This window comes from Branchiostoma belcheri, unplaced genomic scaffold (assembly GCF_001625305.1).
Source record: "Branchiostoma belcheri isolate BF01 breed outbred unplaced genomic scaffold, Haploidv18h27 scaffold87, whole genome shotgun sequence".
NCBI classification, from domain to species: domain Eukaryota; kingdom Metazoa; phylum Chordata; class Leptocardii; order Amphioxiformes; family Branchiostomatidae; genus Branchiostoma; species Branchiostoma belcheri.
Window position 1 is genome coordinate 714,537 of NW_017804542.1, and position 14,250 is coordinate 728,786.

A 14,250-nucleotide genomic window follows, 5' to 3' on the forward strand; every position below is an offset into this window, starting at 1 on the left:
GCTGTGACAGAATCAAACTACTGACAAGGATCTAAGGCAGCCTTCTTTGTAACAGGGCAGCAGGATTTTGTACGGCTGTCCCAAAAATGCCTTCAGTTTACAACCGTACGATGATCATGCAAAGAATGTAACCGGGCCCTGTTTGTCCAGATTGAAAGTTGAAGCAGATGTGGTGTATGGTACCTGAAATGTCTGATGATTTCCAAAATCACCAAGCAACTGTTTTTTGGCGTAGTTGAAGCAGATGTCTTCTGTGCAGTGAAATGTTCCTCCATATCTTCGTTTAGGAATGGTCCATTGTTGATTTGATAAGTAGCTTGTTGGAGAAGGAATGTGTCTTACTCACAGTAGTCCTTCTCCTGTATATCCTCAATCTGGACCTGTAGTTCCTTGAAGGTGGGCCTTCTGAGAGGGTCCTGGAGAAAGGAGACATCAAAGCGTAAGCAAGTTAGGAAGAATACTAGTATACTTGGTTGTGTACAGTCAAACCTGCCAAGGAGACCATAAGAAAATCCCAATATCCAGTGTTGTGTACAAATGTAGTGATTTGCCGCCCTCCACTTCTAATGGACCTATCTAATTATTACATCACAGTTTGTTTACCGCAATGAATGCCGGTCAACCGACGTTCATATTGTACAGGGGTTCATAGTGCAGTGTGTGTTTGTGTAGTGTAGCCTTATACAAAGCTTTTAATACAGTACTACTTTCGTCTAATGTCACAACTAAATCACCCATGCGGCATGTAATGCTGTGTCAACAAAACTAGACGCAGCAAAAATCAGACATACCTGACTTTGAAAACTTTGAAATGATCTTTATTCTTTAACTGACCGTTCTAGAATGTTCTTTAGAACAGGTAAACAAACTGTGACGTAATAATGTGATAGGTCCATTACCTTCTCCCAGCACTGTTTCATGATACGGTAGACGGCATGCGGACATCTCTGCGGCCTGTCCAGGTGTTTCCCGTGTGTCACCTGCCTCACCACGTCAGTCGTGTTCAGGTTAGGGTAGGGGGTCTTGCCAAGGGTGAACACCTCCCACATCAGGATGCCTGATGAGAAAAGGGAAGGGCAGGTATGAGCAGGAAAGGCTGATATGTGTTGGATTTTAGAAACTAGTTTCACTCAAACTCACTGAACAGTTGAGCTACTCTTCCACTGGTCTTGACAGAGAAGGCAGACACTATGTACAGTATTTACAGGTCCATTGTGCAAGGAAAATTACCCTAGTTCTTTTTGACAAGCACAATGGACTGTGGACCACAGCTTAACATCCAGTCCTATATTTAGAGACTGTGACCCTTTCTATTAGCAGGATCCAAAGACACTAACAACTGGACTACGCATGTTACAAAAATTAATCTGTGCTATGTAAAAGTTTAGATGAAAAAGAATTAGAGGAATGAAAATTTATTGTCATGAATGTGAAACAAAGAATATGAGGAAATGCTGAGACAAACCTTGCAAGGACTGGAGAATTCAAAGGAAAGCCATAAAAAGCAGCATGAGGAAAATATCAATTATCAGACTATAAAGCAATAGGCATATCTTGTACTAAATCATCTCAAAGATATAATTAGACTACATAGATCACAACACATGCAGTATGCAAAAATAAGTATTTACATAGAAGATTGCTTGATAAGATACTGAAACCCATGATTAGCCCACAGGATTATATGTATAACAAGAAGGTTTACAGTGTATTCAATAATATGTTCATGCTATTTAGTAAGAAGAATTCAGAATTTACTTTGTATTTCTAGTTTGTAGTTTGTTCCAGAAAAGTGAGAGTAATTTAGAAGTGAAAGTCCTTACCAAAAGCCCAGATGTCAGACTTGCTGCTGAAGCGGGAAAACTCGAGGACCTCCGGGGATGCCCATTTGATGGGAAACTTGCTGCCTGTCGAACTGGTGTACTCATCATCCAACACGTACCTGCCATAAACATTTTCATTTAGTGCCTGCTTTAGCAAAAATCCTAAAAATACAAACTTAGAAAACATTCTTTTTTCTCCTACTTAGTATGAAACGCACAAAATTACCATAATAATGACCTAATAAAGTATTCACATTGTCAGGACCTAGATGCTCATTTTGCATTGGCATGGTTGCTGACCAAAGTAAAGACTCACCTGGCCAGACCAAAGTCTGACACTTTCACGATGTTGTGTTCCCCAACCAGACAGTTCCTGGCAGCCTGGAAAAAAAAACATCCAAACAATTCAAACTTAAAACAACATAAGGGAGGACCTGAAATTACATAGCTTCAACCCACAGGACAGAGGCAAATAGTGGGCTGCCATCAAGCCTCAACACACATTCCAAACAATTCAAACTTCAAAACAACATAAGGGAGGACGTTAAATTACAAACTGTCAACCCACAGGATAAGAGGCAAATGGCAGATAGGCTGCCATCAAGCCTCAGCATCAGTGTGCAAGCACGTCTAACACTCCGAAGATCGGAAAAACTGATGCTAAACTGGATAGTGAGTGTGAGTAGGTGTATTATTCTACTACATGTAGATGACATTACATTGTACTTCTACTAAGAATAGGCATTGCTACAGTTTTTTTAATCATGATGCCAGCAAAAAACAACAACCTTGGGGTTGTGTGGAGCAGCAGCAGAGTGCTCGACTCAGAACCAAGAGGTCCCGGGTTCGAGTCCCGACATGCCAACGATCTTGTGCTTTTGAGAAGGGCATTTTACACGACTTTCTCCACTCAACTCAAGTGAATTGTCTGTCCTGCATTTGTGTGGGATACAACACCAGCAACAGCTGCCTGTGTCCCATAATTATTGTGTATTGCACTGTTGCAATTTCAATAAATCAAGTCAAATCAAAAACTTTTAAGGTAAATGGATAAAGACTTTACCAGGTCTCTGTGGATGAACTTGTTTCTCTCCAGATACTCCATTCCGCAGCACACCTGGTGGCACATGTCTACCAGCGGGCTCCTGTCTTCAGCTAGCTCACGGCCCTTACTGCGCAGGTAGCTGGACAGGTTACCTGGAACAACAGGTGAACAACATACAGGTGAACAGGTAAGCATGTAACACAGGTGAACAGGTAAAACAGGTGTACATGGAACACCTGGTGGCATGTCGACTAGCGGGCTCCTGTCATCGGCTAGCTCACGGCCCTTACTCCGCAGGTAGCTGGACAGGTTACCTGGAATTACAGATGAACAACGTACAGGTAAGCATGTCACACAGGTGAACAGGTGAGAATGTAACACAGGTGAGCAGCTAACACCTGGTGACACATGTCTACTAGCGGGCTCCTGTCGTCGGCTAGCTCACGGCCCTTACTCCTCAGGTAGCTGGACAGGTTACCTGGAACAACAGGTGAACAGGTGAGTAAGTAACACCTGTCCAGGTAGTTGGACAGGTTATCTAGAATCACAGGTGATTGCCACACCTAGTAACACCTATTCTTTACTGCACAGGTAGATACATGTAGGCTACCTGGAACAAGACTTGTCACAGGCTGCAATCCATGTTGTCCTGCTCAGCTTGACAATCTGTACCAATTGTTCTTGAAAAAACTTCCTTCGTTCTCTAGGATGATTATACTATTTCACACAAGATCATGTTTAAAAAAAATATTGAAGAATACTGACCATTGCACATGTACTCAGTGACGATCTGGATGGGCCTGTCTTTGAAACTGACTCCGTAGAGCTGGACCAGGTTTGGGTGCTGCAGCTTCCTGTAACCGTTTACAACAGACTTTGAAAAACTGGTGCTGTGTATGATCTTTGACCTGCCATTCTGCCTTGTAAACTTTAAATTGTTTTAAAATACACCTGTTTTGCCCTGCTTCGGGGTGTTCCGTAGAATAAAGAAGGAAAAAAAAAGGAGTACAGAGATTCTTTTGTATTCCAGACCAAATTGATTTCTAGTATTAAAAAACGTTTGTTTATCTAGAACAATGTCCCTCTGACGAAGACATGTAGTTCATACTCAAACACATTCACATATGACAGGAGTCTAAATCCCTCCTGGTATAAAATTGCAACATGAAATTGTAACCCAACACCAGTTACCATGGTGACAGACGTCTGGTTCAGGTCATTGACCTTTTTTGTTTGGAGAAGTACTACTAGCCGACTGCTGCCGACCCCTGTGGCAGTGACAACAGCTGCAGCAGTATAATCTAATCCTGGATAGTGAGTGTGAGTGAGAAGAAAAAGAAGAAACAGAGCAAAAGCAATATGTTTTCCTTCTGCAATGGTAAATGTAAACAACAATAAACAGCATGACTTACGTCATGGTTTTCGCCTCCTGGATGAAGTCATCCTCACACATGCTGCCCTCCCGCATGGTCTTCACAGCCACCAGCGTCCGGCCCTGTAACTTCCCGAGCCGCACAACTCCGAACTGTCCACTGCCCAGGGGCTTCATCAGGGTCAGCTCTGTGGACTGGATCTCCCACTTGTCTGGAATCAATACATTAATATATCAATACATTGATTGATCAATCCATTGATCAATCAATCATTCAACAATCGTTCCTGAGTCTCACAACGCCGAACTGCCCGCTGCCGAGGGGCTTGATTAAGGTCAGCTCTGTGGACGAGATCTCCCACTTATCTGGAATCAATATATCAATAAATCAATATATCAAACAATCAATAAATCAATAAATTACTTAATCAATTAATTAATTAATCAATCAATCAAGTCTCACCACGCCAAACTTTCCACTGCCGAGCAGCTTCATCAGAGTCAAGCAAAATCCATAACATCTATTTGAATCATATTTTACACTAGACATAAAAATAGACATCCAAGTCTGACCTTGACTGAATCCCAAGGTCACAGGTGCGTATCCTGTAAGGGCTGCTGGTGGGGACCGTAACCTCGTCACAAGACCTGGAAAAAAAACAGAAAACAGCAATAAACTTCAAAAGGTGATAGTCTTTAAAGTTACAGAGAATTATGAACTCCTAACTGAGTGATACCCTATTATAGCGGAATCGTGCGATGTGAACAATTCAACTTCCAATATATTGAGTTACATATTTCCTCACTCTGCTCAGGTGAAAATGAGTAGTTCCTAGATTAGGGACATTCTCTTGGATGGGACGTAAAGTGAGAGGTTCCGTGTTTGAGCCACATCTCGAGCACATCAAAGATCCTACTGCACTTATCAAAAAGAGTAGAGATCCTTCTTTGCTTTGTGTATACAAACTTTCAGTTTTCGGGTTGATATCATGCAAAGGTGATATGTAGTCACCTGTTATGTCAATCCTTCCATAATGTGTTAAATTAAAAGTTATGCTCCATACCTCCCCCGTTGTGTTGATGATAGTGGATGAGTTCAGGAATTGTTGGGAAGGTGTATTTCTCTGACAGGAAATACTTGGAGTCACGAGGGTTCTGCTTAATGTGGTAGTGCCGCACTGTCGTCTGAGGGCTGGTGAAATACAGAAGTTTTTTATCTAAAACAATGGGGTACACTGGCTGAAAACTGTCTTAAAAAATCAAGAAAGGAATCTAATTACAGTAAGAAGTTATAAATTGTCATAACTTTCTACAAGAAGATGCAGGACAAGGAAAATGATTAATACTATTGTGGGGTTTGAGTTCTTCTTTGAAGGCAAATTAAGGATAATGAAACGTCCCACATTAGGATATAGTTGGGTTTTGTGAATTTTGGTGATCTTAATTCTAAATGATAAAAGTTCAAGGAAGTTGTCACAGTGGCAACTGTTTGAAAAAAATCTTCATAGTTACATATACATGTAAGTTATCCTACAGACAATACAATGCGGTCAAAGTCATACAAAGACAACTCTACAGGAAGAATCTCTAGATATCACTGTGACTTCTACTGTAACAGTTCTTACGTTTTGCAGAGCACAGACACAGTCAGGGTGCCCGGGCTCGCCGTGGAGTCTCGTACCAGGAAGCAGCCCTCTTTGTCCTACACAGTGTAGACAACATTTGTGTGATTTAACACCAAATCAGAATTGGTTTTGGGGTTAGACAGCAGAGAGAAGACATACATAAGAAGTACAGTACATTTACATGATTTAGTATAACAATCAATCAAATATCACATACCAATATTATTCTTTTGCCAATTTCTTTTTTAATTATCATAAGGAAAAAGACATTCACATAGCAAAAAAGTAAAGAATCTGATGTGCCTTAAGCAATGGACATGGAAACTACAGTGTACAATAGCACAGACACATTGAAAACAGAAGTTGATGTACAAGGACGAAAATTCTGACCTCTGATTTGAGTAAAGCCTCTGCACGCTGCCTGGACATGTCTTTACAGTACCATCTGTTGGGGACAGAACAACAGATTGTTTGTTACACTTTAAATACTGTTTTAACATGTGTCATGCTCACTCAGTGTAAGGACAACTTAAGAGTGGCACCTATCAGCTTACAATCAAACTGCACAACATTTACATTTCGGTAATACATTTGTAGTACACAGAATTACTTTGATGATGATAGTAAAACATAGAATGATAATAACTACATCACTCACCCTTCTCCTATGAGGCCCTTTTCAGTCTTCTCCTGAACATAGTTGCTTGGGATGAATCCTTGAGTCCTTCAAGGTAGAAAAAAAGAATCATTGTTTGAAAACACTAACATGCTGAGCCCAAAAACTGAAATAACACACATCAAACAAAAGTTGGGACTGACTCTTCCTTGTTGGGAACTTTTCGCCAGTGAATCCTAGAGTTGTTGGTGAAGACTCCCCATCACAAACAAACAAACAAACAAACAAACAAACAAACAAACAAACAAACACAGAGACTGACCCTTCCCTGTTGAGAGCCTTCCACCAGTGTGTCCGTGAGTCGTCAGTAATCGTGTACTCCTCCCCTTTCTTCAGCTGAAGGTCTCCTGGTTGGGACGGATCGTAATCATACACAGCCACAACCACTTTGGCAGGAGGGGGGGCAGGGAGCTGCAGAAAACAGCAGGTTTTGGGGTTCACCAGTCTTATCAACTCAGGCTATAGAGATTCCTTTGAATCAAAGCTGTGGCCCTTAAACATCTTCTTGCAAAGATAAATGGTATCAAAATAAACAGTATTCGGGCAAAAGGATAAGAATCTACATAATACATAAAAAGATATTAACAAAACTTCTATGCTGTACTTAGAGTTAGTTAGAAGGGCAGTCATTCCACTACCAAAAACCAACATGGATGCATTGTTTGGGTCTCGTTCAGTTTCTTTACTTTTCCTTTTAACAATTTCTAATAATAGGTTGCTACAACTTCCTGTTGAAATGTACTACAAAACACACAGAGCACAGTCATGTTCAACAACATTCGTCACAGTTCTACCGTCCTCCTACTTGCTAACTTCCACTCACCCTTTGGGGCTGCGAGTACTTGTAGTACCTGTACCTGTTCCTATAGTCCAACGCCATGACTCCAAACAGAATATTCCGACTAAATCTGAAAATGCTGTTTGTTTATATACTTAGCAGTGTGGGAACCGCATTGGGTATTGTACTACATGTACTATACACAATGCTATGATTAGAGAACCAGTCTTTCTGCTTCATTCCTAGCACAGTGAGTCTGTGACCCTTAATCCCACTTAGGGAGGCTGCAGGGTAAGACCTAGAAAAACCAGACTGTCCCTTTGTTATCACTCTGTAGTGTGTTAAATGCTTGGTTAGCCCTGACACTTCACACAAAACTATGTCAGTCTGATGGAACCTCATGTCACTCGTGTAAGTAAAACATTTTCCCTCTTATTCAAGAGTTACAGTGTTGTTTTCGTATATATAATGTGCAAAATGTTGATGTAGATGTAATGTGTCTGTAAACAGTAAGAACAAACTAAGACTTAACTTGTATTCAGGCAATGATCTTTAGTTGTTTGCCCCCTTTCCATTTCTTGACCAGTATACAAATAAACAGACAAAAAACCCCGTTCCACTCTATTGCAGAGCATAGGGGTGGCACCCGTCTCCATTTCTGTAGCCCTTGGGCCACACAGTTGTGCAAGCACTACAGCAAGGGGCTAGCCCGCTGGAAGTGTTGTGTGTTTGATTTTCCCATAACCTTTCTCATAGATGCTGAGTGCTAAGCAGAGAAAGCAGTTAATGCACCATTTTTAAAGTCTTTGGCTGGGGTTTGAACTCATGACCTCCCGGTTACAAAGTGAGCACTCTACTGACTGAGCTATTATAAACAGACACAGTCACAAACTTTAAAGTTTAACGAGACTGTTTGGCTCCTCACCTCTCTTTTAGCATGTGCCGGTACCGGGGGAGGGGGCAGCGGCATTTTGGTGATGTTTCTGGGAGTGGGAGGTCCGTTGTTTGTAGTGCTTTTGCCGTCTGTGGAAAACAAAGACAGTGATTTTATTTATTTTATTTATCTATTTAGACAATGATATAAATTTCACTTTACTATTTAAAGAGGAAATTCATACTTATTATTAAATTGGACTGATTTGTATCACCAGCGGGGCTGGAATTATACAAAAACTGCTCACTTTGTCATTGAATAAAAGATACATATTATTTTTTATTTGACATCCTCTCAGAAACACCGGATATGCCATTTCAAAAGGAACAATTTTCCAAATTTTCCAGGGGAGCATGCCCCCCCAACCAGCTAGGAAGCTCACTGGTCCCTCAAACAGTGGGAAGAACAATCATTCAAAATTCTGCATGCCCCCGGACCCTCTAGGAGGCTTGCGTCTCCCGTGCTCACTGGTCCCTCAGACAGTGGGAACAACGGGCCCATTCAAAATTCTGACGAACATGCAATCCACAGTAAAATTTCCCCTTACTCGTCATGTCTGTAGGTGACCTCTGGCTGAAGGCCTGTTTGCAGCCCGGCGCGTTCTTGTCGACCTGCTCACAGCAGGACCAGCGACTGCCCTGCCACACTCCGCAGTGGAACATCGGCAGGAGGCCCCGGTTGTTCTTACAGGCTGTGAGACAAGGACAAGTTTGTATGGTCATATCAATCAATTGATCGATCAATCCATCCATCCACCCCTCCATCCATCCGTCCATCCATCCATCCACCCCTCCATCCGTCCATCCATCCATCCATCCATCCATCCATCCATCCATCCATCCATCCATCCATCCATCCATCCATGACATATAATATGGTGAACAGCCCATCTAACCGTAAATATGTCATGTGTGTCTTGAAGGACCACAGGAAGAATAGCTACATTTGTTATAAGCTAAGTGTAGATCTCAATAAAGTCAAAGTCAAAACTCTGTCCTGCCACTTGCTACATAATATAATCGAAAACCAGATTTTGAAGATGTCTGCTATAGCATCAGTTACCATCGATGGTGACAGACGCCTGGTCCAGGTCATTGACCTTTTTTCTTTAGAACAGAAGAAGAAGAAATGGAGCAAAAACAACACTACTGCTGCACCAGTTTTGGAAGACACAGATTTAGATAAAACATGGACTGACCTTCCTGCATGAGGCTGACCCACTCCTCCTGTTCCTTGGCATCATTAGCCATGATGTACAAGTTCAGCGAGTCCTCATAACACACCTGTAAAATTAAGTGTAAAAACAAGATACTCTTGACCAAATCCCTACAGTTACACAACACTGTATTGTGCAGTAACAGATTTTTAATGCTAATTGCTTACTAGCCATAATTTGCGTCCTAAGAAATGTGCAAACCTAAATAACTTTTGAAGGATCATAAAAGTCAAAATAATATTTTTTTTCTGAAGCCATGATGTACAGGTTCAGCATGTCCTCATAACATACCTGTAAAATTAAGTGTACATATTGCAGGAAATAAGGTAACAGCTTACACATCATGTAACCAGAGGTAGTTTTTGACTCTTTTATGCATCATCACCATCATTGTTTACTGTTACACGGTATTGAAGGTCAATTAAGAAGTACTTTTTGTGGTATGTTGTAGTGGAAGACAAGGGACAAGGTAAGGTAAGGTAAGGTAAGGTACTAGAAGAACTTTGCACAACAATTGTAGTGGGTACAACGTAAGGCAGCATATACATTATATAGTTGATATTGCTAACATTTATCTAACACTAAACAGTACTAACAGCTCTAAGAGGTGACAGTTCTAACAGTTTTGGATAGTTGTGAGGTCATTTCCAGTTTTGTCTCAGTTTCCACAAAAAAACTTTTATTAGACTGAAAATGAAATGATAGAAGTCGACACAATAGATTTTTTACATACCTGGAAACAGTTGTCCTTTGGAAGTGATCCGTCATCAACCTTTTCTGCGACTTTGACAGAGGCCAGAAGGATTTCTCCCTTCAGCTTCCCTCGTTTCTGTTAATGAATGAAACAAAAACATCATCTAGATACCTTGGACCTAGTGCTGACAAAGAAGCCACGTGACAAGCTTCACTGGGTCAGTCTACTGAAGAAGACCAGAGTGACTGGTCGAAAGTTCTAGGTGAGAGAACTTATTTGTGTAGGATGAAAAATTTTAACTTTGAACAAAAAAAGAAAACAGTTTACAAACTAGAATGGTAGCATTTGTAAAGCAAATTCATAATGTCTACCTTCACAATTGATCTAGACATTTCTAATGTAAAAGTAATAATCCATACTTACACTTAAGTTTCCCTCATAATACGACAGTTTGTCCCTGGTCAGGACAAAGACACGGTCCTTAAAGTCCTGGAACCCTGTGGTCCTGGTGATCTTACCCTTCATCTGATTCCTCTTTGTCATTAAAGAAACCTGCAAAAAAAATGTATTTTTGTTAGTGGTTAGTAATGTTACATGAAGATTCACAACTTGAGCGTGCTGCAGTAATTCAACTCCAAAAACTGTTATCAAATAATTAAGATAGATCTGAAGAAGACTTTCTTACTTAAACAAATAAAAATTCGAAACCAGTATTATGCAAAATGCGAGACTGACAAGCCCTAGCATTGTATTGTTGTACATATAGGACAATAAGAAGCCTACCTTGATTTCATCTCTGCTTTCCATAGCTGCTGTTCAACTTGTACTAAGTTGTAGGCTTCTGTAACTCTGTGATGTTGGCAGTGAGAAGTGGAAGAACAATGGATACAGTCTGAAGGTGTGATGCTGTTGTCTACATGCAGCTGGGACTGGCCTCTTTTTTCCTTAAATCTAAAAATCTCAGGAGCTCCTACAAAAGGTACAAAAGAGAGAAAAAAATTGTGATTATCCAAAAAATTCCAGGTGCTCCTGATAGATATTTGAATAGATTCTCAGTCTCAAATTTAGAAATTGCTGATCAAATCATCATTTTTCAATGTTCTAGTTGAAAAGTTGGTGTCTTCCTTTGTACTACTTTGTAGCTTTGTCTAGACTACCAACAAAGTCACAGCATCACCTAGCAGGCTGAGCTGGTATTGCAAGCTGTTTCCTGATCTGAAATACTTGCAGTTGCACATCGATACCATGGTTTAGTGGGATCTTATCCACTAAAGTATTTACACAGAAAACATAATACAGTTCCCCTTAAAAGCTTAAAGATTAAAGTTCAACAGGAAGTTTTGATGATCTGGCGATCTGTGTGAGTCTTTAATAACAAAAGAATAATTGGATAGGACTTGAGGGCACATTCCAACTGGTCTAAAAGGTCATAGAGCAGATTGTTTGTTCATAATAACATTTGTAGCCAAAGGGAAGGTGAGATTTAATCCCAAAAACGTTTTGCAAAAAGTCAACTAAGGCAATAATGAATATTGTAATTCTTTGAGTTGCTATGATCGTGATAAAGTTTCCTCTAGAGCAATTCATGTAACAGAAGAAAGTTTAAGGTTATGTAATCTCTAGTCTCCTAGTCTCCAGACAAAGGTTCAATTTCAGCAAGGCCATTGTGTCCTAGATTCCTGTCGCTTGTTTTTGAAGCCTCTTCTGTGATTCTAATTTCCTCGTAGTGGCTACAATTTCTTTCAACTTCGTCGCTCTGATTATAAAAAAAGACATTGCGAAACTTGGGAATCTACTGAGGGAAACAAAATGAATCACAGAAAGGGCTATGAAAAGTAAAATAAAAAAAACAACAACAAAATAATCTCTGACTTAAATCTCTGTTTGGACAGCAATTAACCCAACATTCTCAGGGCTGGCTTACCTGAGGCGCATTCGTCTGTGGTATTGTGCTGAAAGGGAAGTAAGTGATCACCAACTGGCAAATACACACATTGGATTACAAAGTAAAGCAGATTACAGACAAAAGAAATTGTTTGGACTCCAGAGCACTTGAGCTCCCAGTAATCTTTTGCTCTTATTGTGGACATGCAAACAACTGAGGCAAAAGATTGTTTAAAAGCCTTGAAAGAAGGAATAGATCTAATCTTGAGGTACCATGATCACCAGGTACCATGTTGTCCTCCCGTCATTCTGCCTGTCAATCGTCCCCCTGACCCATGTGCTGTCAACCTACCCTGTTCGTACGCACTTCATCTAGTACACATAAACCCACCGAACACAATACCTACACACCTACACCCAGGAGGTTAGTTATGAGCTGAAAACTCTTCAGTAGAAAACTGTTAGACAGAAAGTTGTGACACCACCAGGAAACCTTGAAGGAAATGCATAGCTCTGTCTTAAACTATTGTTTAAGGAAGTAAAGTTGAAGTTATATTTGGGACTGATGAGTCATTTGAGTTGTGTTGTGAACCCTGGGACACTGGCAATCATGGTGGGTCCTTTGTTTGTATCAGTCTAACTCTAAAGGTCTATGGAAACTGTGTGAAAGAAAGCTACAACTTTGCAAAGTTTGCATAATTTATTTGCTTAGTTAAACTAACTAAATCTATGATTGTCATGATATTCGTCTAACAAGTTATCTGTATTAACTACTATAGCAGTGCTAACTGATTTAGTTACTCCTAGAATTATTAAATAATGTATAATCATCTGGAAAATAGTCATTAATATATTCAATATCTGATCTTTGATCTTTCGACAACTCCTGTCCGCCTACTTCCGGGTAAGTTTGGCGGGGCGAACTAGTTGGAAAGATCATTTCTTAAGCTACTTGGGAGGTTAAAGAAGTAAATACACCGTCTTACCTGTACTTTGGATTAAAAACCGGAACAGTGGAAGCTCTTGGGAACGATTAAAGGCCAGGGATGACTTCAGGAAGTGGCGAAGCTAAAACTACAAGTTACTGTGTCGAAATGTGCGGCCTAAAAAATGGACACCCCTTTCTCAGGACGGCACCTGATTGGTCAACTTTTTTGGAATGGATTATTTATGAATGGGGGACTTGAATTTACATGGTTCGCTGTCGATGTTTTGAATAGTTTTAAATAAAATAAGTAGTAACGTAACGTATCAGTAGTACATCAAAAATTACAATATAAAAGTTTTCCTCGTTTTTACAGGTGAATACTTGTGTTGAAATATTGATTCGTGATATGTTATTTCCATCACCCCTGTCATTGAAATCAACTCGCCCAATACTGTCATGGCGGACGCTTGAAAAAAATTACCGAAAGCGAAGAAAACGCAGCTCATCTAAGGCGATTTCCTTGATTTTACAGATGTTATAGCAGAATTGTCAACTTTCTTGTGACTTCTAGAAATTAAGGTACTTAATACAATACCTCCCTTTCTTACCTTTATTAGTAGAACGCAAATATAGGCGTGTAAGTTAACGTTATGTGTATCCATAATTTGGCCATGCATGGGGGTTTGTTTTGTTTTACCCTTTGTCATAAGAACGTGGCTATATACACTCCCGGAGTGTATATAAAATCTATTTGTCTTTTATATACACTCCCGGAGTGTATATAAAATCTATTTGTCTTTTATATACACTCCGGGAGTGTATATAAAATCTATTTGTCTTTTATATACACTCCGGGAGTGTATATAAAATCTATTTGTCTTTTATATACACTCCCGGTGTGTATATAAGATCTATTTGTCTTTTATATACACTCCCGGAAAGTTGATAGGGCATTCGAATGATCTGTCGCCGGTGCGAAGACCGCGCGATCGGCTGTGTTATCCGGAGTCACCAAAGGGACCGGGGCGAACCCCGGGTTGGTCTTGGTCTGATAAATGCACGCCAGACCGTGAGGTCGGCGCTTCTTCCGCATGTATTAGCTCTAGAATTACCACAGTTATCCATGTAGGATGTGACGATCAAAGGAACCATAACTGATTTAATGAGCCATTCGCAGTTTCACTGAGACAGTTTAAACTTGCACGTGCATGGCTTAAACTTTGAGACAAGCCTATGACTACTGGCAGGATCAACCAGGTAGCGAGGACGCCAGGG

At 40.4% G+C, this 14,250-nt stretch overlaps 2 protein-coding genes across 2 annotated transcripts in view; one reads left to right on the plus strand and one right to left on the minus strand.

The window, feature by feature from the left end:
- Nucleotides 1-329: 329 nt before the first annotated feature.
- LOC109487232 (tyrosine-protein kinase Tec-like) lies at nt 330-10,970 on the minus strand. Its single transcript, XM_019791217.1, has 19 exons — nt 10,947-10,970; nt 10,587-10,715; nt 10,203-10,298; nt 9,452-9,536; nt 8,801-8,944; nt 8,245-8,342; nt 6,804-6,952; nt 6,524-6,589; nt 6,256-6,310; nt 5,866-5,942; nt 5,305-5,432; nt 4,814-4,888; nt 4,281-4,452; nt 3,634-3,722; nt 2,887-3,020; nt 2,140-2,204; nt 1,824-1,942; nt 900-1,057; nt 330-416 (listed from the first exon to the last, which is right to left on the minus strand). The coding sequence occupies exons 1-19, from the start codon at nt 10,968-10,970 to the stop codon at nt 339-341; spliced, it is 1,941 nt and encodes a 646-aa protein (XP_019646776.1). The 3' UTR covers nt 330-338.
- Nucleotides 10,971-13,425: 2,455 nt separating this feature from the next.
- Nucleotides 13,426-14,250, plus strand: part of LOC109487280 (mediator of RNA polymerase II transcription subunit 7-like) — a 4,130-nt gene continuing 3,305 nt past the window's right edge. Inside the window, exon 1 of the mRNA XM_019791267.1 lies at nt 13,426-13,554. The gene's annotated coding sequence lies outside the window, so the exon portion shown is untranslated. The remainder of the gene's footprint in view (nt 13,555-14,250) is intronic.

Coding starts and splice junctions, on each gene's coding strand:
- LOC109487232 (XM_019791217.1), bottom strand. CDS start 10,970: ATGGAAAGCAGAGATGAAATCAAG. Junction 10,716..10,946: donor AAAGCAGAGATGAAATCAAG/GTAGGCTTCTTA, acceptor TTTTTTTTGCAG/GTTTCTTTAATGACAAAGAG. Junction 4,453..4,813: donor GACCTTGGGATTCAGTCAAG/GTCAGACTTGGA, acceptor TATTGATTCCAG/ACAAGTGGGAGATCCAGTCC.